Genomic DNA, 24,501 nt, shown 5'->3' with positions numbered 1-24,501 from the left:
TAGTCGAAATGTCCCAATTAAAAAAAAAAAAAATCAATACGTGCCTTGAGGGTAAAATGCAACTTAATCGGTTTGGAAAATATATCAGCCAAGCCATATGACCATGTTATGATTCCTCTGTGAGGAGCTGATGATAGCGCTCATGCAGAATTATTTAGTGATGCTGTTCAGAGCCACAGAGCATTTCCTAAATCATAGCCAAGAAACTACGTGAAATACTGTTCCAAATTACAAGTAGAATAAAAAGTTCAATCTATCTAAGCACGGCACTGCCTTTGGTGTGTTGGTTGCTCAGTTGCCTTGCTGAACAACAAAATTTGGGGTCACTGAACAGACTAGATTTTATTTTTATGCTGTTCAAAAGAGAAGTTAATTTGAAGCAGGCAGGGAATTCAAGAGAAAAAAAATAAATTATTCTTCAAGTGGCTTCATTGATTGTCACTCTCCTGATCAATTTTTACTCCAGAAAATGTGGGTATTCAATTTCCATCCCTGTCCTCACATACTTTTTAGAGAGCTGGAAAAATGGAAAACAGAAATGGAAAACCATAGCACTAGATCAAAATTATGGTTGCAGGAAGAGCAGTGTCTTAGGATCTCATAGACTTTTTAACTATGTCACTCAAGACAAGCTACAGTTACAGCCTGTAATTAAGAGTCCAGAGTGAAAAAGTTCAACGTGTTTTACTTCAAGCAAATCACAAGCTCTAACGTTCTGTGTATCTAAATGTGAATAATAATACTTAATAGAAGCCTATGTGAACTGTAGGATTTGTGAACTGTAACATTTCTAAAGAACTTTTAAGACATTACAACATACATGAACTTTCTGTAATAGGACCTCCTACAGTTTAGATGACAGTTTGGTTAGATATCTTACTGATTTTAAGAAGAAGTATTAAGTATGGGAAAAACTGTACCTTCCTATAGAAGGGACGTTAGTCTGGGAGCAGAAAAAAAAAAAGAAAAAAAATACTAAGTCAATGTTGAAGAGATTTCCTGAATAATCTCTTTAGAAGGAAGGCCTTTAACTTCGTAATTACATTAATCCTAAGGATACACAAAGAAGCCCTTCAGGGCTCCCAAGAGCCAGATCTCCAGTGTGGGTTCTCTAGTTCCTGGCTTATGCAGAAATCACGATTTCACAGGTCAGTCATTCATCAACTGCAAATCCTTCCCCCAGCCAGCCCGTATGTTCTGAATGGAAAGCAGAGATGAAACAGAAGTATTGCTGCTGTTTCAGGCAGCATTAAAATAGATTTCCTTATCCAAGCTGTATCTGATCCTCTTGACAGAAAATTAAAGGGTAGAATCTATTTCCTTTACATTTTCCCAAACCCACTGAACTGACTGCCCTTCTCTTCATCTCCTAGGTAGTAGTGGTTTGTACTTGACATTTAGCATCTTCAGGAAATTCTGCTTTATTAAAGGAAAAGTGACAATCTGGTCCTTTTATTTTTAAGCAGAACCTACAAACATATTTTTAAAATGTATTAACTGTACACACTGTAGCAAATTCAACCTCTTTTTGACTGTCTTCTGCATTGAACTTGTGCGGTGTAAAACAAGAGGGACAGAACAATAAGCGGGACAGTGAAAAAGCTTAAAAGCTGAAACTAACACAGAAAGCAGAAATGTGTGTGTTACTGCTTTTCTGTAGTGGTGCACTGTAAGGCGAGGTGGTAGGGAATTCTATTTTCAGTAATAAGAACTAAAAATAAAAAAATCAGTGGGAGAAAATTTTCTTTCTAATTATAACAGATTTTCTAGTTTAATATAGTGATGAAATATTTGATTGAGTGGGAGAGAAGAACTCATTAGTAGATGTAAACACAAAATTTGAATAATTTGGGCTAGAAGGATAGTGTCAAGGGAATAAATTAGGAGAGGCAGTTTTGCTGTCTCTATAAATTTTGATATTCTCTGCTGAGATGAAAGACTAGAGATAAGAAAGTTGTTCCACATTTGAGTTTCCTGAGGGTTTCTATCTGAAAGCTTTTTTATATTACATCACTTAATGTTGTGTAAAAACATAAGCAAATGTGCTCAATAGAAGGCAAAGAGAATTTCTAGATCATACACACTCATCTTACTCCAGTCTGGATTATTGATATATTTTGCATGTGTCATTAATCACCATTCCTCACTAACTGCAATAGCAACAGCCTCCCTTTTGTTTTTCAATAACTGCATTAACCTTAATACCCTCACTCCCTTTGAAATCACAGAAAAGGGTTTAAACAGCAGCACAGCTTTCTCCCAGCCCAAGTAGCTTCACAGAAATCAGTACTCATTGTTTCACCCATGTCAAAAATTCACATTGACGGTCTGCTGTGTTCTCAGCTTAATATAAAATAAATTGAAAATCATAAAAGTGAACAAATGTAGTCAAACTTTGACACAGTAATGACCAATAACAATATTATATTTAGAAAAACACAGTAGCTAACCAAAGGATGACACATTACCTTTAAAATTGTAATATTCCACGTAAAACTTTCTACAGATTTTTGCAGCTTTCTTTCTTTCAAGCCTTCTCTTGCTCCTATATTGTGCAGGTTTTCATGAAACTCCATTGCTGTAGAGAGGAAAAGAGAGAGGAATATAGCATCTTTTAAAATTCATTTTTGTTATCACAGAAACAGTGATTTGAAACTAAAAGGTAAAGAACAGTTAAAAAGCATTAGAAATTGTATTCTTCAAGCACAAATATATTTGACCTAGTAATCCAAAATTATACAGCATGCCAATACGCACTGATCTCTCTAAGCCAAAATCCATGCTGAAGTACCCGTTGGGTCACTGCCATAGAAACACGGAGCCGAACAAATATTTACTATACAAAACTTCTTAAATCACATTTGAATATGTCGCACTACATGTTAAGACCTTTTTGTGCATCTCTAGGAAGCGGAAGCAGTAATTTCATGAAAAATATTTCATGTTTTATGTCTCAACAAATGTATTTTGTGCCTTGCTCTAGTACACACTAAATTTACCTCATGGTTGTCCAGATAACAGCTTACATGCTGGGATCCATGCAGAAAACAGCCTTCCCACCTCACCCCGAGGGAAGGGGTGTAAGCGTGAAATGGCGATGTCAAGCAAACATTTAGCCATACTCATGTAAAGTACTGTGTCCACAGAACCCGTATCTGACAATCCCCCAACCAAAAAACTTCCTGAAAAATCCAGATTATCTTGTTCATATTATATTTCCCAATACCAGATTTCTAACTAGTTGAGAAACTAAAGTTCTATCACTGTTGCCAAGTATCTTTTTCCATCATCCAAAAAAAATAAATTCCCAGTATATCACAGAAAGATGATCCCTAGATCCATAATTACAGCATTACATTTTGAGAGCCACCAGGACAATACAGATTTTCTTATGTGCTATCATTTATCCTTAGACTCTACTCCTGAACTTTTGGAGTTCTGTACTCAGATTCTCAGCACAATAAATAAATCAGCAAGGTGCATGGAAAATAAGCAGGTGACTTGCAATGTAACCCCATTACCAGCAGTTCATAAATTGAAAAAAAAAAATGTGAAAGGAGGTAGACTAGAGTGCATGCAGTACATTTACAGAACCACAGTAATGGTGTACTAGCCTCATATCCACCGTTATAAATAATCCCCTTCAAATCCAAACCTACGGAAGTAGTGTTTGACAACAACCTTGCACCAAAGCTACTCAGAGATTGAGAATTGCTCTGAGGGACTGCATGATTGGTGTGAAATTGGTGCTTTGCAGATTGCAGATTCTAATTTATACAATGTCATTAATAAGTCAGACATGGCAACAATGTCAGCCATGTGTTCTGCTAACCAGAAGAGTTGTGTCTGTGGTGCACTGACTGCTTTCTATGATGACCTCCTTCTTTCTTTACGCTCATGCGAAGTTACATTTCTATTTTGTCAAAGACATTCCACTCCAGCTAAATACTGCAAGCAGTTAGCAGCAACATCTCATTGCCCTTTTTCAAAAAATGAAAGGAAGTCAAATCATCCCACCAAGGTGCACACACAAACCCTTGGCAAACAAGTGCTGCTTGATCACACCCCTCTCCTCAGCTTTTCTTAGGCTGGATGGGCAACTCCCCATTACCATGGTGAACTAAACCTATCCAATTCTAAGGCTAATCATACAGTCAGAGACAAGTAGCTTTGAATTACATTTCTGTTTCTATTACTACTTTGCCAGGTACATTTCAATGGATTATTTCACCTCTTAGTCTCATTTTTTCCATCTACTGATTCTAACTAATGACATTCCCTACAAAATACAAGGCAACCTGAGCTTTAGTTACAAAGTATGAATGCGGTACAGCATTTATTGTCGACTACATTTCTCTCAGTATTCCCCTTCTCTGTCCCTGCTTGTTTTTCTTGTGTTTTATCTTGGAACTGCCTATTTCATGCATTAATAGTGGCAAAGTAGTAACAGAAGTTTTAAATTCCAAAACAAAACCAACTTCTTAGAAGATAACAAGAGGAAAAAAAGGAAGAAACAGCTTTTCATTCACAGCTAAATTAATGACAAATGACAAATATGTTCACGCAGTCACTTAAAAGTGCCTTTCAGATAAGCTTGCAGAAAACCCTGAATTGTAACTCTCTTTTTTTTTTCAGATAAATTCACAGAATTTTTTATCTCCTTCAAAGTAAAACTTCAGCTCTTGCAGTCATTACGATACAGTAAGAAAATCAATTTTATAAAGCTTAATTACTTCTAGAATTATTAGTCTATTAGTATTTTGAACTGCCTGGCAGTTCTTGCATGATAACAGTCCTTATGCTAACCTGATTTATCACTCTTAATACGTTTTCTGCATATATCACCTGTTTAATCAAAAAAAAAGTTGTTCATGCTTTCCATTTTACTTGCACCTGTTAAAAATATATCATCTACAAGTTTCTGAGTGATCATGGAAATTATATTGAATGCCAGAGAACTGTAATGCAATGGTAATGTCGTTATTAATGGATAGTCATATTCTTTCGGTGAAGAAAAAGTCCCTGAACTATAAAAAAGTTCCATGAAAGAGCGAAATGTCCTCACTGGGTTGGATGGGGCCCTGGGCAACCTGACGTAGAGGGTGGCATCCCTGCCCATGGTAGGGGAGTTGGAACCAGGTGATCTTTAAGGTCCGTTCCAACCCAAGCCATTCTATGATTCTATGACCTCCTTTTCCCTTTGAAGGACAGTCTTTTAGATGACCAGACAGCATGCTTGTCCTGCACTCTCAACAGATGCATTTCTTAACTTTTATATTCGGTATTATCACTTAATGAGAGCCAATGTCAAACATAAATATGAACATGAACATGAAGTATATAGTTGAACAAGAAGATGATATAGGAGGAATCAAGGAAACACGGTCCCCCACAAAGTACTTCTGCATCACTCCAAAGTGTGTATTTGATCGGTTCAGTGGAGTCATTTCATTTTGCTGCAACCTGTACAGCAAATAGCCACTAAAAATAATGCCTGTGTGACTTTAGTGTTGGCCAAAAAGTATCCCTGATTCCCACCCTTTGTCAGAAAGATCTGTCAAAAATAAATCAGAGATTAGCTCTGAACAGCATCTTATGCTTCAAATATACAGAACCAAAGGCTATCTTCAAAATTAAAGCAAATATTTTACTAACTCTGCAGAATATCATAAAATCCCTAAACCAAAACTATTTTCATCTGTAACTAACAACATTACTGTAATGCCAATCTAACATTAAATGAAGCACTACCTCTCTCAGCAGGCTGATGGGAGTGATCTGTCTAAACATGAAACCACTCAATTTAGGAGACCAGCAGAAGGACTGGTATGACAGCCATAAAACTCCTGCTGAAAGCTCTCCACTTCCATCTCCAAAAAGCAATTTTAACAATCATCAGCATAGATACTCATACTAATGTGTACAGACTCTAATTATATAGTTATACGATTTGAAGCTGTCAGGAAGGGTTGATGTAGTTGACTTCCCAAGTATATTTCTAAAGAGTAATAGCATTAAAAAAGAGCTGAGAAAGGTTCAGAAGAAGAATCTCTGTGCAGAAACACCTGGCTAAATGAGAACTGCAATAAAATTTTGTCTCTAGGGAAAATTATAGTTGGGAGGAGAGACAGCTCCTCTCACTCTGAGAGAAGTCATCTGTGATAGATTTGTTGATCCCAGTCATCATAATTGTGTATAAAATGACATACAGCACAAGAACAACAAGCCGACATTAATCATACAGATTTAACCAGGTAAAAATCAACAGCTTGAGTTTTTTCTAGAAATAGGTGAGGCACCCATGCTTCTGAACAGCTCAAGAATTACACTGCTTACCTATCTTTTGCATCTTATGCAGTTACTAATTATACTATCAGAATTAATCTAGTTTATTACTAGTGCAATGAACTGATGGCAATTTAATCCACCCCATTTATTACAATGTTGAAAAGAATTTTTACCTCTATAAAACCGTTAAAGAGATTATCTAATCTTGAGGTCTATTTCGACCTATTGTTTTGAGCAAACACATTACTACTGACGAGTGATTAAAACCTGCCTTTTAACTTAACTGAAAGAGCTTAGTCACTTGTGAATTAAAGTGCATTGACCTACAACACCTTAGGCTACCAGGTTTCACTTCATATCAATTAGAAAACTACATATGGCCAATTGCAGTGTAAGTATTGAGAGTTGAGATAGTTGTTTTTTTGAGGAATCCTTAGCAAAACAGTGAGCAAAATACTTGCTATGCTGTATTTCTAAAGCCAAATTTCTACTTTATATACCTGTTTTCATTGATGAAAACATTCTTGCCAAGAACATGATTTACAAAATTTATATTGGAGATATAATTATACAGCAGGTGGGCTTCTTGTTCTTTTTTTAACAAGTAACTTTATCAACGAAATATTAAAATGGTAAAACATTGGTAATAAATATATATACTCTTTGCCCCCTACCTAGTAGTCCTAACATGAAATGGATAGCAAGCATTTTTCCATACCTGCATAAAATACGTACTACTAACAGATACTGCAGATACTGAGAACATACTGTAGATAAACTCTTAACATCACTCAAATTAAATATATTTTATTTAATTCTTGGTAGAGCTCTTTGATTTAAAAGCAAAATGAACATTTTTCAAAAGATTTATAAAGGAACAATAAAAATTAAATAAATATTAAATATTTCTAAAATTTGAGGAGTATACCAGACACCTCTTGATTAGGTTATTATATATTGCAGCTCAATTACTATTTATACTCTTCTCAAATGTTTAGAAAGCTTCTGTAAATCAGTTGCATACAGAAACCTGTTCCTTACAAGGAAAAAAAATCCAAGAAAGCACTTTAGGCTTGAAAATTTTTCTTCTTAGGAAAGGAAAGAATTCTAGGAAAGCATTTAAGCTTTAAGTACCCATTTCCACACATAAATGTTTAATCTGTGCATATAACTGCTATGTTCGCCCCCATCTTTGAAAGCCAGGGCTTTAATTTTTTACAGAATTGCAAATGTTTCTTAGTATTTTTCTTTCAGCTTATATTGCTTGAACACTCAGGTATTTCAACCTCACAAATAATTTCTATTTAAAACAAGGTTTATCAGAAAAGTGACCGAGAAATAGTCTGGTTACCAGATCAAATCTCCAATAAACCATATACATGTACGTCATGTCAAAGAAGCCATGTCATGGAAATCAAAGAAGCCATGTCATGGAAATCAGTATAGCTATAAATTCTCACATAATTTTGCTTGTAGAATGCTTCTATACAAAATTTAAAATGAACTTTAATGAATTACTACTTACTGCACCTCTGTATTAAATCAGTATCAATTCCAGCTGCAAAAACAGAGTTTTAACAGGAACTAGGATTAGACTCACACATAATTCCAAGCACCTACTTCCCAGTGAAGTCAACTGAAACATTTTACATCATAACTAAAGAACCAGATATTTTTTTTTTTGCAGATTCTGAGATTTTTCTGAGATTTTTTTTTTTTTGTCAGATTGCTATGCATTGGCTTCAAGATGTTCCAGGTCTGAATTACTTGCATTTAAAATATTTAGATTAATACTTGATAAAATAATACATTAACCAAATTTGTTACTCAATATCTCTTTTAATTATTTCAACTTGTTTGGCAATGGTACAGCAGTACCTTCTTAGTACGTAGAAATGTTTCCCAGACACAGATAGCCATGTCCCACCTCTACAGATAGTTAAATGTGCCTGCTGCCCCTTTATTCTTCAAAAGTAGGGAAGAAAAATTCTTTGCCTAAGATAACCTTCTTACCCCAACATCCCAAACTGTAATGGCATCACAACCTGCCTAATGCCATCCTCTCTGCTAGGACAAAATTAGTATTTAGTCTTTCAATCCTAACTCATCCAGTTCCATATTTCATAATAATTCAATTTTCAACATAAGGCACCTTCTTTAATGCTGGTGAACCAGTAGGAGATAAGATGGTCTCACAATATGCCAACATTTTTATGAACCACTGTCAGCAGAGATTCAAAGTAGCTGCTGCACCAACTTTATGTCCTCTTTATAAGAGGACATCTGTGACATCTGGCTATGATGTAAATAAAATGTTATTACTTCTGTAAGTTCAGTAACCAGCTCCAACTTCATAAACACTTTCAAGAACAGTCCTATGTACCATTAACTTTCCAGACATCACAAAATGTTTATCAAGCTATGAAACACACAAACCCACACACCAACACTTTTTGTGTACCTCCAAAAAAAGCAGTCGCACAAAACACACTGAAAATTAGGCCTTCGCATATTAAAATATTTGTCCTGAAAAGAAGACTTATGATTTCTCAAAAACTTTAATCTACAAGGACACTCCTGAATGAAGACAGACTATATTTCTGAATGTAGGTGGAGTTAAGACACTATGACATATGAGACTACATATGAGACTGAATTACTGCTGTCAATAAGGGCAGAAACACAGGGCTGAGAGGGAGGATAGTATTTTTTCCACAGCTGCTGCTTCCATCTTTTATTTATCAGCTTTGATCCTCAAGAGACACCAGTGAAAGTCTAAGAAAAAAAATACTAATTTTATTGAATGCTAGAAAGCACAGATTTAATAAAGACACTGATACATGGCACATTGTAAATTCTCCCAGTCTTCAGATCCTGCTGAGCTCACTTTGTTTTATTGTCAATAGTGATTAGTATCACTTTCTGTTCCACATGAATGTTATTTCTATTTTCTTTAATAATACCTTCTTCTCCAGAGTAGTTGGTTACCTTTTTCTTTCAAACTGTCTGATTAAAACAAGTTAACTACAGAGCCATTTCCCCAGCCTATGCTCAAACTCAGGATTTTTTTGTTACTGTTTAAAATATGAAGAAGGGGGTGGGTATTTGAAAGCCTGCTCACCTTTTTCAAGTACAGCCCTTCAGCTAATAAATCATAATACAAAATTTGTCTTTTAACCATACTGATTACTAACTCTTTTTTTCTTAACCTCCATCTATGGATAGGTTGGAACTCTTGTTAGTCTTAGCAGCTGTTGTACTTGTTATGGTGTCACATTTAAGTAGACGATCTGATGGAGGGGATAAAAGGACTCCTCATTCTGTCCTGCTGTTTTGGAATAGATTGTAGTAAGGATAAAAATATGGCCTTGATCAGATTTTAGTACACAAAGTATCTGATATACTTGTGCATTCTAGTGTACTTCTCTGTATCTTCAGGGATATAATTATTCTTGTCCCTTTAATCAGTTTAACCATAGAAGGTGACTGCAAAAAAATAAGAACTACAAGCAAACATCAGATTAATTTTGTATATATTTCTGTACTAGGGAAAGGCTATTTAAATCAAGAATCCTATTTTAGTCTCTTACCACTATATTAAGACTTCTAGTACATAACCATATTTGCCAATCATTTTTGCTCACTGACTGCTGAAAATTGAACATGAAGTTCTAGATATTCATCATTAATATGACCTGGTCTTTTACTGGGCTAGAATTGCATTAACAGTAGGAAAAAAAAAGCTTTATATGAAGGGGTAAACTCAGAAAATGATGCACAGCCTGTGTTAGTTTAAGTGTTTAACCCATACAGTCTTGCATGTACAGTATTTAAAGATAAATCTACTTGGCAAAATAAACTGTAAATGAAGTTGAATGGAGCTAGCACAAAGGGTGTGAGCATATAAGGAAGGGCAGAATGGGATCTGAATGTGTTAACAACCAGAATGCAAAGACTAGAATCCTAAGACTGTATTTCAACTATAAACATAGGCTATAGCCCGTGTCACCTGTTCTGGTGAGGACAAACTAGGATGTTCCACAAATGATTATTTGAACTGTGAGAATGACATAGAGATATATTTAGCCAAGGAGGAAGCCATGGCTTCCTCAGACAAGTGCTAGAACAGTTTCAATCTATTCTCATTAATTTATTTATGAATGATGGAGGCTCAAACTGTTTGATTTCTTGATAAGACCATAGTGCTTTGGATCAAAAACTTAAATGCAGGAAGATGCAGCTGGGAGTAGAAACTGAGATCACTGAGAACATCAAAGAAAGTATGCGAGATGTATGCTAAGAATTACCAACCCTTGTACATGATATATCAGATTCTCTTAAAAAACACCATCCAAGGTATTACAATGGGTTATGTACAAGGAGCGCTATATGAAGAAGTACAGTGTATGACTGGTAAGAATAACAATGAAGATAGAGAATAATGATTTATTCACAAATGCTAAATTAATCCAAGTCCAGTTCTCCCCCATGATAGAATATGGCTTCAATAATATTCAAGTCACAAGAGACAGAGCTGGGAAGTATATATACAGCATAAGTTGAGCTGCTGTGGAGCTGTACCTGCAGATGCTTAGTGGAGTTGCTTGAGGTAGAAGGATAAACAGAAGAGAAAGAAAAAAAAAGAAAAAAAGAAAAAAAAAAGTAGAAAAAAACGATTATGCATAGTAAAAGGAGAAAGAAAAAAAAAAAAAAAAGGTAAAAATGATTCACTGAACACAAAAGTTGAAAGGCATACCAAGAAAAGCAGTGCTAAGAATATGCCCTTTATTCACACCTTTCCTTAAGTATCAGAGACAGCCTGCTGTGCTAACAGACCCTCATTATTATGTTGCATTTGTATGGGTAAGTGTGGAGAAATTAGTTTAAACAATTTGATAGCTGGCTTAGAAAAAATGGGAATAGGAAGAAAGTGGAGAAAAGCAGGTATTTCAAAAGAATGGAGACAGGCTTAAAGGGGCCTGTTGGGAATAAATGTTGGGAAAAACTAATCTAGCCATTCTCTTCCACTGGTTAAATAAAAACTCAATTGTTTGTCCATATATTTAGTCAAAAGTGGTCCTCAAGATTTAATTACAATAAATTTATTTTCCTCTATTAAGTAGTTTACCTAATCTGTATATAACATACAACATTATTCTGTATCACATATGCTTTGTTTCAACGGACCCTAAATCTAAACCCAATTTAGGCTGCAAATAATCGAAACACATAGTGAAAGAAACAGCTCCGTAAGCAAGCAGTTTTGCCGAAAGGCTTAAGCAGTAACAGTGGTGAGTTATAGCTATTAGAACAAAATTAATTTTATTACTTTAGTTTTCAGCTCCAAGAAGCAGTGCCAGTGCTTGTATGGACATTATTGTAATCTTTTTTGCATGCAGTATGACATAACTTCTTCCCAATGGGTATTGTGCACCATGTTTATCTTTGACAGCATCCAGAATGGCTGGAAGTTCTTGAAACTGTATCCTGTTCCTGACATTGCTGATAGACTGCACTGGAGTACATATTAAAACATGTACTCATCTTCTGTCTTTTACTACTTTCGTTATTTAATAAAGCAAGTCCCTGCTGTTTTTGTTACTGTACAGATGGAATAAATAAGACGGTCCCTGCTCCAACAACCTGGAATCAAAGCATAAGGAAAAAGGAGAACAGATGGGTAAAGAAAGAGGGGGGAGTACAAGGAAGCAATGAAAACTATTTTTGCTAAGGTAGTAGGAGGGCATGTGTCAATCTAGCTATATTTGTAGGAGAATTTTAAAAACCAATTCAAAGGAAGTAGCCTTGTGGATGTTTACAGTGAGCGTGTGGGACAACATGATAGAAAGCAAGATGACGGCTTATGGTCTATCAGGCAATGGAAACTCTTGCTACTAAATGAGCAAACACAAGAAAATGAAAGCAGCTCAGTCTTGACGTACAATAAGAAAAAAGTAGAGAGACAAACATAGAGAGAAACATCATCAAAATGACAGCAGGAAAATGATGTACAAAAGGTAAAACTAAAATGGTCTAACTTAGAGAAAAGAATCGTAGTGTTGAGATGTTGGAAGGTAAGAGGCTGTGCAGGTGAACAGGGAAGATTATACCTCTAAAACCAAACAGAAAAAAAGAGATATGAATGATTTGCACATAATGCCAGAGTCTGTATTTATGCATGACGTTAGCAGTAAACTGGCACCATTGGAACTGTATACAGGAATTTCATTTCCTTCTTGTAGGTCAAGGATAGTTGTTTTGGTTTTTTCCTTATGCACATTAATTTAGCTCATTGATGTTACATTTCACAGACTGTTTTTATAACTTGCAGTGTCAGGAGATCCTCCTATACTGTTTCACGGTCAAATCTAGATTTGATTACACTCAATAATTCTTTGTTACCAGCAAACTGTGCTCATTCATTATTTGATGCTGATCATTTAGTGATTACTTGGAATATCACACATCCTGCTGAGACACTGCTGAACACCAAAATGAATACCTAACCTTTGGTTCTCTCTTTTAACCAGTAATTAGCTCAGACAGTATTTGAATTAAAGTGAAAGAATACAAGCAGTGATTCAAAAGAGAAGTGATGTGAATTGGGTACAAAGGAGGCGAGGGATGGGATAAGGTGACCTGGATATTCAAATTCTTTATTCCAGAGCAGACAGAATAGCATTTTAGGTCTTGCAACAGATTAAGGGGATAGACTGGATTATCTTTTAACTCCATTTTTAGCACCTACACTGTATTTTCTTGCACTAACTTCAGCTGGCTTAGTAGTAACAAAATAAATAGTGCTGCAATTATTTTAAAGTAATTTAGACATTTCTTATTCTCATAATATTATATATATTCTCATTCTGTTGAAGAATGAGGACAGGGGGCATCAACACAATATATTTTTCCAGCATCCTTTCATTAGTTAGTCTAGCTAAAATATTTTAAGTAATTATTTAAGAACAGAATTAGTTGAGATGAAAATATGCAGATATGAAGAAACCAAAAAAGATTTTTGATATGGTTTAATTTTTAAAAAACAAGAGAAGAACAGGAGTTTACTAAACATTTTAATATTCATAGACAATATTAACTGCAAAGAACCTGAATTCTGAAAAGAGAAGAGCCATAGGAAGAATCATATCTTTGCTTATTCAAGAGGCTAACAACCTACGCAAGAAATAAAGGTACAGTTATTTTAAAATTAGTTCTGAAATTTAAAGGAGGCCCAAAAACTTATAATTAAATTTAAGCTAGGGAATGATTTAATAGAGCAAATCCACTTTGTATTAGACAGATTCTTCTTACAAGCCTGTTAATGACAACAAAATTTTATTGCTTATTGGCAACTTAACAGTTTTTCTTATTTTTGTAGCTTTTTCACTCTTTGAGCCACAGCACAAAACAAACAAACAAGCACTGACAAGGGCACAGTTTTACTTTTCCTTCATCCCAAATTACATTGGAAAATGCATAATTCTTTTCTCAGAATTAATTAGAGTAGCATCTACTGAGATCATGAGATCGATCAGTCTTAAGAAAATCTTTGAAAAATCATTGATATCCTAAGGTGGCTCAATTCTGTTCATTCATCTTAAAAAGTACCTTGATGCTGCAGGGCTGAAGCTGCCCTAAATAGCGGGATCTGTTACATAATCCATACTTAGGCTTATATCATTGTGCTGTAGGTTTCTCATTTAAATGAGATCAAAATCTCTCTTCACTATTTAACATGGGTTTAAGTCTTTAGCCTTCTTAAACAAAGGATTCTTTGACCCAACTGCACTTTGTGTCAAATAAGGTTGCAAGACGCGGGAAAATCAGACCAGTGCAAGCTTACTGGAATCTTTCTGAGCTAGTTGCCAACAACCTTTTCTAAAGGGTAACAGTTCTAAAAACTTGAGGCAAATAGGCAACTGCCTCTCATCAAGGGAAGTTACCTGTCTGAGACACTGTTTTAGCTAAAGAATATGGCACGCTATCACCACAAAAATGGGAGAAGATTCAAGAAGGAAGTGTACAAGTCTACAAGACAATGTCCTTATGCCTGCACGTTATATTCTGGGTTTGGAATTTTAGATAAATATTTGCATCTATCAACAAGATACGTGAAATCGTATTTTTGCCACTCAAGTTATTTATTATTGTTTATATTTGACAGCTCAAAGTAAACAAGACAAATTATATTTTTCAAGTATTTTCAGAGTTCTATGGTTCTAAATTTCATAGTGTCTAAGGAATGTACACTGTGTATAAAGTGGGGATCCAGAAATTCAGAACAGGTAACATTCCTGCTGCTGATCTGAGCAACTGCTAACAAAAAAGCGTTTGCAAAGAAGTGTGAAGATAGGACAGCATTCTTTTTTTCTTTTCAGGAGAAGCGATCGGAGAAAAGAGAGTGAAATTTATAAGACATCAGAGAAGGGGATAAAAAAAAATGAAGAAAAACGTGGAAGATGATGAGAGCTGCTAAAGATCATCTAGATAAAAATATATTTGTATATAAAAAGCTTTTGCCCCCTGTTTGATTCACCAACAACATGGATGGTTACAGAGACTTTGATTCTCTGACAGCCTTCCTGTTTCTGATGCAATATGAGACACACCATTACTCTGAGCAAATGCATGACATTGTTTAAAAAATAAATGAGAAAGATCAAAAGAAAGCCAGCATAATTAAACAGTGTGGTCAGAAATGTTATTCAAAGTAAGGAAGCAGCCTTCAAAACTCAAATTTGTGTCCGAATGAGAAAACCATTGCAACATACCAGGTGAAAAGAAGCCATTTGTGAAAGGACTAAGAGCTACAGCATCTGTTTCAGATGTATGAGAAACAGGAAAACTTCCAGCGAATGTGTGGGACCAGTAGATCATAACAAAACTTTAAAAAAAAAGACTTTCTGCATCCATGGGCTTTGAAAAGACTGCCACAGAAGATACATATAATTGTCTGCATAACCAGTTTTATTCTGAATAGATAAAATGGTAAGTAGCAAATATGCAGAAGCTGAGGGTATCCACCTACCAGATCTAGAGAAGCTCTGGGACAAAATATCTGAGCTTATTATTATTATTATGTAATTTTCAGGAGGCAAGATAGCCTCCTGAAACAAAGCTCCTGAAGACATTAAGCTTCCAGGGAAAAAAAAGTTCTCACATAGTGGAGGAATAGATATAAGTAAATCGTTAAAAGCCTTCACTGAAGGAAGATGATTTTCTTTTCTGTAATCCTGTGTTTGCATTTGTGGAAATGAACATATTGACAAGCTACTGTCCATATATAAAATGTTGATTATTTCCAAAGCTGAGTTGCAATTCTATAGACCTTTGATTTCAATGGTTTGAAATATCCTTTTCACTGTTATTGCACATGCCTAAACTAATACACATACATACACATATTTGCTGTGGTTTAATAAATAAACTTAATTGAAAGTTACTGGAAATAAAGAAAAATGTCTCAAGTTCTTTGCAGTATTTTTAAAAGACAGCTTGCACTTACCTGCTTTCTGACATTGTACTATCTTCTCATACAAGCAATCTGTATTTTCAACTAGAGTTCTGATGGTCTGAATCATCTGTAGAGACAATAAATTAAAATATACAAAAATATCAGTAAAATTATTTTTACTGGCAATTTTAAATGTGCAAAATATGCTTTAGTTTGAATCCAAATCAATAATCTAATATTTGTTGTTAACATAATGAATACATTCTTTTTCATGACCTGGCAGAGAAATGCTTCAAATCTGGCATAAAGACACAAAACCCACCAGTTGGGGGGATTGGGATCTATGAACATTGAAGTAAAATTACTACTTCATAATTCATTGCCTATCAAAACAAGCGGAAAACATACAACTATTTACCAGGTAATTTGCTTTGGTTGGCTTGGGAGAGACTGTCTGGATGCAAGTTTCCTCCTCCTTACTCACTTGGGCATCCAGGATGATGATTGCTCACCACCCAGTACTTCCTTTTTCCTACATATCATGCCATGCTTCTCTAGATTCGTTCCTCTATATTTTCCCTTTCTGCAGCTTGACCTGTGCATAACACTGTGCATAACACTGAGATAACACTCTAAGGAGGAGAACGACTCATTCTAGGCTAGCACTGGAAGGTAAGGAAAATAAATGATTCCCTTACTTGATCTTTCTAAAGAAAAAGCCTTCCATGAAAGCTCAGCTGAAAGCACACTAATTAAGAAGGAACTGTGCAGATTTTCAGCCTAGGGTATGGATTCAGAAGGATGGGCTTTCCATAACCCCTTACCCACTAACCTCTCTGGTATCCAATTGAGCAGACAGGATTTCTCTTCACCAAAACTTTGGGCAAGTTTGACATGTTGCTTAAGTGGGTGTTTGTGTGGAACTTTATTTTCATTAAGAAAACACAATTGCTTTTTATGAGCATGAATTTTCCATGTTACAAAGAAGAAGAAGAAAAACTAAAACAGATATTCTGCTCTAAGAGGCAGGACTATGGTAGTTCCTCCTCCCACCTATTAGAAAGAGCCTTCTCCTTTTCCACTGGAGTGACATTGAGGCTGTTTTTCTGAACATTGTTCAAAGTGAGACATAAATTAATTTGGAGAAGTAGGTAAGGTGAGCCTCAGATTCTGGATCACAACAAGTGTGCAAGCGAGGAGGGAATATACCGGCATGGATGTAAACTATGCTACTAGACTTCTATTATTTTTAGCTACACAAAAATCTGGTTTAAGTAAATGAGAAACTATTTAAAAGTAATAATAGGTCTGTTTCTACAGTGGCAGTTTGTTTAAAATGACAGAATAAAGAAAATGATGAAAAAATAAAATTTCATGTTTATGCTATATATAAACAAAATATATAAGCATTTTTGAGTATGTGGAGGTCATTGTACTAGATAAATTTTACTTTTAAACTTCACATCCTGATTAACCTGTATTTAATTTCAAAGTATATTTATCTTGAATTCCTGAGTAATATTAATTCTTTAAAAAAGAAAAAAAAATAAATGCAAATTATAACAATAAATGAGGAAAAATAGTAACTTGATCAGGTTGCTAAGCTGCAGGTGAAATACTTTGGCTTTCCAATTTTTAACTGGATTGTTCTTTGAATATAAATATCTATGTTCACTCAGGCAAAAATGGGCTTTAAATAGAATTATGCTAATTACTAATTAGGTGTAATGAAGAAAACTATTATACAGAGAAGCATACTTTAAATAAGATAATATTTTACCCAGGCAGCCTTTTACCCAGAGAGCACTGCAAACCAACTATTCCTCATTTGTCAAGAAGAAAGCTGGGTTTCACTGTGTTTCATTACTATTAGTTCCTTCAAAGAGCACTCAGAAATTGAAATGAACCAATCATAAATTTGCTTGAAAGGGAAGGATTTTGCCTGTTTCAACATGTATGTCAAGAAACATTTCCTTCTGTAGTGCACTTAAATGAAGAGAACCAAAACACAGTTGACTTCAACTGCAAATATTCTTCCAATAACCAATAATGTTATTTCACTAACTAGCTTAAAGGATATTGTAAAGCACTCTACACTGAACTTTTGCTGCTTTGAAAATCACCTTGAAAAATGAAATGCTGAGCATGTATCATTCTTGCTTAGTCAGGGTGAAAATACAAGGTAATAAGGACTACAATGGGATTTTTCTCTTAATAAGAACCCTTACACCTGAGAACACTTTTAACTGGAGTTCTTAAGAGACCAGCTGTGCTGCCTATTCAAGGCATAATTGTTATGGAGGGACTGTGCAAAATATTGTGACTGCGCTATGTTAGTCTATTCTGTGTTACTGACCCCCTGTATATAGTAATACAATTTTCTACATCCCCAGTTCTTTTATATAATACATTCCACATGAAGATCAGATAATTCAGAAATAGTAGAAACAGCAGCAGATTAGGAAACTTTTTCTTTTGCTCTGGGGCACTGCACTGATTTTTAGAAATACGAGAATTCAAAGATGAATAAAAATGATGATGGTGTTTCTTTTTTTTAGTTTCTGTATTGACGAAGTAGGAAAGTTGTACTAGTTTTGCAGAAACACAGAAATGAAACAAAACACTGTATAAGTGCTCTTTTGTCACGATAACATTAACATCAAAGAAAAGATAATAATTTTCAGTTTTAATATTTCAGAGTTCTAGTATGGAAAGTTGCTTTGCCTTAATACTTAGATCAAAATCAATGTTCTTTTGCCAATTTTGAAAAAAAAAAAAAAAGTGCATTTAATGGGAAAAATTATTCTGATATGAATTTGCTAAGCATTGCTAAGCAAAAGTGAGTGAGCTAATAAAAATTCAAGGGTTGATTCCCACTACCATTCAATATCTTGCTACACCCCAGTTTTGTTGATGTCAAAGAAAATTATATGTTGTTTTTGTAATTTTGTATATGTTTATTTTTCTGGGCAACAGAAAATGGGAAATACAGAATGGTACACCTTGAAAGGTAAGTTCTGAAGTCATTGAATTTTGTAAAGCCCAGGCTAACAGTTTGATCTATTCCTTGAGCTCTGCTTGCTATAAATCATGCAACCATTTCACCTAATTACCAGAAAAACTGTTGGTATTCTAACTAAAGAATGAATGGCAGTAAAGATGTACAAAAATATTTTGATTATGTATTTAAGGTTATTTAATAATCACTAAAAATTATTCAAGAGTTCTCAGTAAGTAGTAGACACCTTTATTACTGTATACTGTGCTTGTATTTAAAAACATGATGACAATGGTTAGAAATTAAAAACAATTCTTTGCTTGAAACTAACAGAACTGTATCACTAACATTGGTACGATTCACCACTTACATGACTGTCTTCCCAAACCAAATGAAAAAAATCATATACTTAAGAACATATCTATCCTCTTTCTCAGCAAAACAGAATATATATTATATTCCATATATTATATAATATATAATATTATCTTATTATCTGTTAATATAGCTATTATCTATAACATATAATATGTAATATATAATTATATTATTACATAGTATAATTATAATTATTATATATAGCATTATATAATATATATTATATAATAAATATAATAATTAAAAGAGAGAGGCATAGAAAAACTAAACAAACAACAACAACAAAATCAGGTCTAGATTATTCTTTAGGCTTATTTTTTTATGCTGCAGAGCTTTGTTAAGTCTGTCTTGCTGTTTTACTGAAGAGGTAAAGACTATGAACTAACACTATGTCTGTATGCATGTATGTGAGTGCTCACATGGATGTACAGATGTTCTATCAATACTATTTGAAACTATTCATCCACTTTCAGCTGAATTTGAACAAGAAGTGAAGATCTATTACTACTAGGATGATGAAGATAGCTCTTCTGGTAGAAGATAGAACACCCTATTTATTGTCCCAGTTTAGGGGAAAGACGTACATGTAGATTGAACTGAACCCTAAATATTTTAACCACCACATTCCAAAAAGAATACAGATCTTGAGACAGAAATATATTTTTAAAATAAATAAATAAATAAACACCACAAGATTTATTAATACTTCTGGATGAGGAAATGGTTGGTAGCATACCAAGAGATACATCAGCTGCATTTTAAAAGAATCCAGCCAACGATAAGAAATGTCTGGCTGATGAAACTTGGTGAGACAGTACATATTCACTGACAGCGCTGCAACACCAAGGATGAATTTTATTTTTAGCAATTAAAGCACTCTACATGATTCAAAATCTGTGAAGAACATGTGTTAACAATACTGTTAGATCATTACACCAACAGTAAAATTGAAACCATACTTAAAATAGGTATAAACCAAATATTTAATAAAACAGTTATCTCCACAAAATGCTGCTCATATTCTCCCTTCTTCTCAGATCTCTGCATATTAAGATATACCTCTAAAACCACAAAATACATTCCTGGAAACAGTGTAGTGTTCAATGGCCAAACTGATGCTGTTGCATGTACTGGGAACTTGAACAAAATGTGGTCAGCCCCAATTAAATATATATATATAAATTCTATCTAAGCAGCCAGTATTCAATGTTGATGCATCAGAATGCATTTTTGTTGTGGCACTGGAACAAGCAAAATAATTGTTCTTAATCCTGAAAGGAGTGTTACCTGCTGTGATCAGCTTACTCTGAAGTTGCATAAAGTCGTTTTGAACTATATATACTGCCTTTGAATTTCAGCTGGGAAAGAATGCTGTTAGAGCAATAGGAAGGAAATGTACTGGAAAATCAGATTCTGAACTCATTTTAAACCTCAGAATACAAATGAATTGTTCTAACAGTGAGGGGACGGAAAGCATTCTGAAATGTCCAACTTTTACTTAACACCAGCACACACAATAGTAGCAGACTCCTAGTAAGCTGGATACTCCACATTACTGAGCTCAGTTCAGAAGTTAATGACCAGTGATAAAAACCTGACAGCTACCTGACAGCTAGATCAGTGCTACTCGGTTTTCAAGATTAAAGGGTCCTCACATCCAATTCAGTCACTGGTGGCATACCGCAGGGGTGATACTGGAGCTAACAGTGTTTAACATCTTCACTTATCACCTGGATGACCGGGCACAGCACATCTTCAGCATGGGAGGAGGGTGGCTACGGCAGGCTGGAGAAAGGGACTGCCAGGAACCCCACAAAGTTCATCAAAGGGACGTGCAAAGTCCTGCCGCTGGAGAGCAATGACTGCGTGCGTGCACTGGTACAGGCCAGAGGCTGACAGGCTGTAAAGCAGCTTCACAGACAAGGACCTGGAGGCCCCAGTGGACACACTGAAGAAGTACATCACCAGAAGACAGAGGAGGGAGGTGATCTCCTCTCTGCTCCTCATTAGTGAGGCCACATCTGGAGTGCTTAGCTTGGGGCTCTCCAGTACGAGAAAGATAGGGACTCACTGGAGCAAGTCCAGTGCAGGGCCACAAGGATGGTTCCTTAAGCAGTGTGGCATCTTTCACATGAAGAGAGGCTGAGAGGGCTGGGAATCTTCAACCTGAAGCAGAGAAGGCTCGTGGGGGATCTTGCGAAGTCATATACTGGAACAGGTTGTCCAAAGAGTCTGTGGGGTCTTCATCCTGGGTCATAGTACTGGGTAGCCTGCTCTAGCTGCCTCTACTTTGACCAAGTCTGGACCAATGGACCAGACGATTTCCACAGGTGCCTTCCGTCATCATATTTACATTCTATGTAAATAAGGATTTTAGTAAAGTTGACATCTCCAACCAAAGAAGTTTTTAGAACTGAGCTTTCTGGCAGGAAACTGATAGAAGCAAGAACAAAAATCAATAATAACTTCATTACAAGCAAAAATCAGGTGTGCTTTAGCCCAGACAGTCCACAGTTGCTAGATAATGAAGAACAAGTGATCTTTCTACTATCTAAATACTGTCCAAAGCACCAAGGTAAGAAAACAAAACAGGTAACTGCTACTTCTGTGCACAGTGAAGACTTCTCACATCAAACTAAAACCAATTTGAAACAGTAAGTTATTACGGAAATGTTGTCTATAATAGAAATTAATTCTCCTGCCATGCAAGAAAATAATTTATCACAGAATGGTTAAGGTTGGACGGGACCTCTGAACGTCATGTGGTCCAACCCCCCTGCTCAAGCAGGGCCACCCAGAGCAGTTTGCCCATGACCATGTCCAGATGGCTTCTGAATATCTCCAAGGCGGGAGACTCCACAGACTCTTTGGACAACTTGTGCCAGTGTTTGGTCACCTGCATGTTAGAAAGTGATGTTCAGACGCCTCCTGTGTTTCAGTTTGTGCCCATTGACTCTTGTCTTGTGTCTGGCCACCCATGAAAAGAGCCTGTCTCTGTCCTCTTTGTCCCTTCAAGTACCTATACCTCACTCCTGAGCCTCCTCTTCTACAGGCTAAACAGTCCCATCTCTCTCAGCCTCCCCTCATACGAGGGAAGCTCCAGAACCTTCTTCATGTGGGTGGCCTTTTGTTGGACTCTCTCCAGCATGTCCATGCCTCTCTTGCACTGGGGAGCACAGGCACTCCAGGTGCAGACTCACCAGTGCTGAGTAGAGAGGAAAGACCCCCTCCCTCAGCCAGAATATGTATCACACATTGTAATTATTATGGTTCCCTTTAGACTTTAATACAATGCCTTTCTCTGAGATGAATGCAGAGGTAATCTACAGAGCATTATGCTTCTTCCTAAACTCTCTGGCATATAAATATATATACACATAATGCTTCAGTTTTCCACTGAAGTGGCCAAAATGCAAGAATAGCCTCACAGTTTCACTTTTTCAGCCTTCCTTCCCTCTCTCACCTCCTTCTGAGATGTTTTATGTTCTAGGAAATACATACATGGAACAGGTTTTTTTTGTCTTTGCAAAGAAGCAAGCTGCAATTATGCCATAATGCAATGCAGGAGCATAAAAAAGATGAAATCCATTTATCCAAACTAACTCTTGTAAGCCCAAGAAAAAACAGGCCATCATCTGTTCTTAATTCTGCAACATCCCAAAATGAGTTAGATTTGTCACAGTTCAATCAAATTTACCAAAGGAACCAAGAGTCTACAAATTATGTATTAAAAAGTCTGTATATTCTCTCTTAATTTCTCATGAGTAAAGTAGTTGAGAAAAACTAGGCTGAAGACAGTGAAGACAGAGTAAATAAACTAACCAGCAGCTCTCTTCGAAGCTGTGCATGCAATGGAATTAACTCTTAAATCCAACAGTCATTTCCCCTTGCTTTCCTAATGTTTGGGCTGTTAGAAAAAAAAATTATTTTCTTCTTTTTTAAGCTGATAGAATGAAAACACTATGTAAGAAGGAGAGAATAAGGAATCATATAGAGGCGTATATATATATACATATATATATGGAAAATAGTGTATATCTGTACAAGGAAGCAGAAAATTAGCATCCTTGGGAAAAAAATAATAGGCAGTATTGTTTTGAAACTAAAAACGTCAGTGAGAGTTCAAATAACCACATTTTTTACATACAAGGGGTCAGAAAGACAAACAGAAGATTAAGAATTTATTGGGAAAATTCTTGGGAAAGAAAACAAGAACTACTATTGGAAATTTGGAATACATTTAAGATAAGTTGCTATTCATCTGACCTATTTTTATGATCTTCCACTAACATGCTCTTGGACTACATTAGAGACAGGACGGTAAGCTAGATGAACTTTTTTCTTAAGTAGTACTATTATTTTATGTTCTTATGAATAGTGTGAGTCAGACATTAGCCATAACGGAATTAGTGAGAGAACACAAAAAGCTTCATCATTCATGCTCTTAACAAAAAATGAAGAGATCTGTGACTTCCCAGAAGCATCAAGTTGTCATTATCAGAGCTTTTCATTCAATGCAGAACAACTCATAGTTTACAACATTTGGCACTGAAGCCTGAACATCCAAAATTAGACATTTGTTTCTGCCCTTGTGGACTGAAAAGCCCAACATAATCTGAGGTTATCATCTGCAACTCTGGTTTTGGAAGCATAATTGCAACTTGTAGTTTAGAATGACCGTCCTGTTATAAAACAGGAAAATAAAAACTAGTAATAAACAACATAGCTCTTTTTGAAGAAACTCCCCAAGCTATTCATCGTATTTTCCATCAATACTTTGTTTTTCAATAGTTCTTGTGACAGACTAATAACTACAAAAACAGCAACTACTTAAACTCAGATTAAAAAATATAATCTGCAACTATTAAGCATGCCAAAAAACATCACCTAGGTTATTTGCAGTATTGAATTGCAATGAATGATCTATGTTTGCCCTTAGATCTCTTCACATGTACTGTATCCATTTATGATCTAAATAGATAGCTCTGAGGACATCGTGAAGTCACAGATCTTCAAGAGTATTTAGCTATGTTGGGTAGATCAAATTTCTTGCAGATATACCTACAATCTACAGCCCATTTAATGGAAAAATATACCCCAATGCAAATATCAATATAAATAACTGTCTTAATAGCTATTTTCCTGTTGGTAAAGCTCAACATTTACTCCTGCTTTCAGGAAAGAACTAAGAATTTTAAGAGGCTAAACAATTTAATAATAACTTCATTTCAATATGAGCTTTTGAGAAGGGACTTTGTCAAATGCTTTTGGAAAACCCAAACAGACTAAACTCCCTTGTCTACATGCTTCTTGACTTCAAAGAACTACAAGAGATTAATGGTCCATTCACTTTATAAAAGCTGTACTGACTCTTCACCAATAC

At 35.4% G+C, this 24,501-nt stretch overlaps 1 protein-coding gene across 2 annotated transcripts in view; it reads right to left on the bottom strand.

Annotated features, from left to right (window-relative positions):
* Positions 1-24,501, bottom strand: part of PLCL2 (phospholipase C like 2) — a 99,008-nt gene that overhangs the window by 5,536 nt on the left and 68,971 nt on the right. The window contains exons 5-6 of one of the 2 annotated variants that reach the window (XM_068674317.1): positions 15,794-15,869; positions 2,469-2,578 (exon numbers count right to left, since the gene is read on the bottom strand). In XM_068674317.1, coding sequence (XP_068530418.1) covers positions 2,469-2,578; positions 15,794-15,869 — 186 coding nt within the window. Of the gene's footprint in view, positions 1-2,468; positions 2,579-15,793; positions 15,870-24,501 lie in introns of those variants that run through there. The other variant, XR_011093905.1, reaches the window with a different exon arrangement.

The sequence above is a fragment of the Anas acuta genome, chromosome 2 (assembly GCF_963932015.1).
Source record: "Anas acuta chromosome 2, bAnaAcu1.1, whole genome shotgun sequence".
NCBI lineage: Eukaryota > Metazoa > Chordata > Aves > Anseriformes > Anatidae > Anas > Anas acuta.
This window is presented reverse-complemented; position numbering and strand designations above follow the sequence as displayed.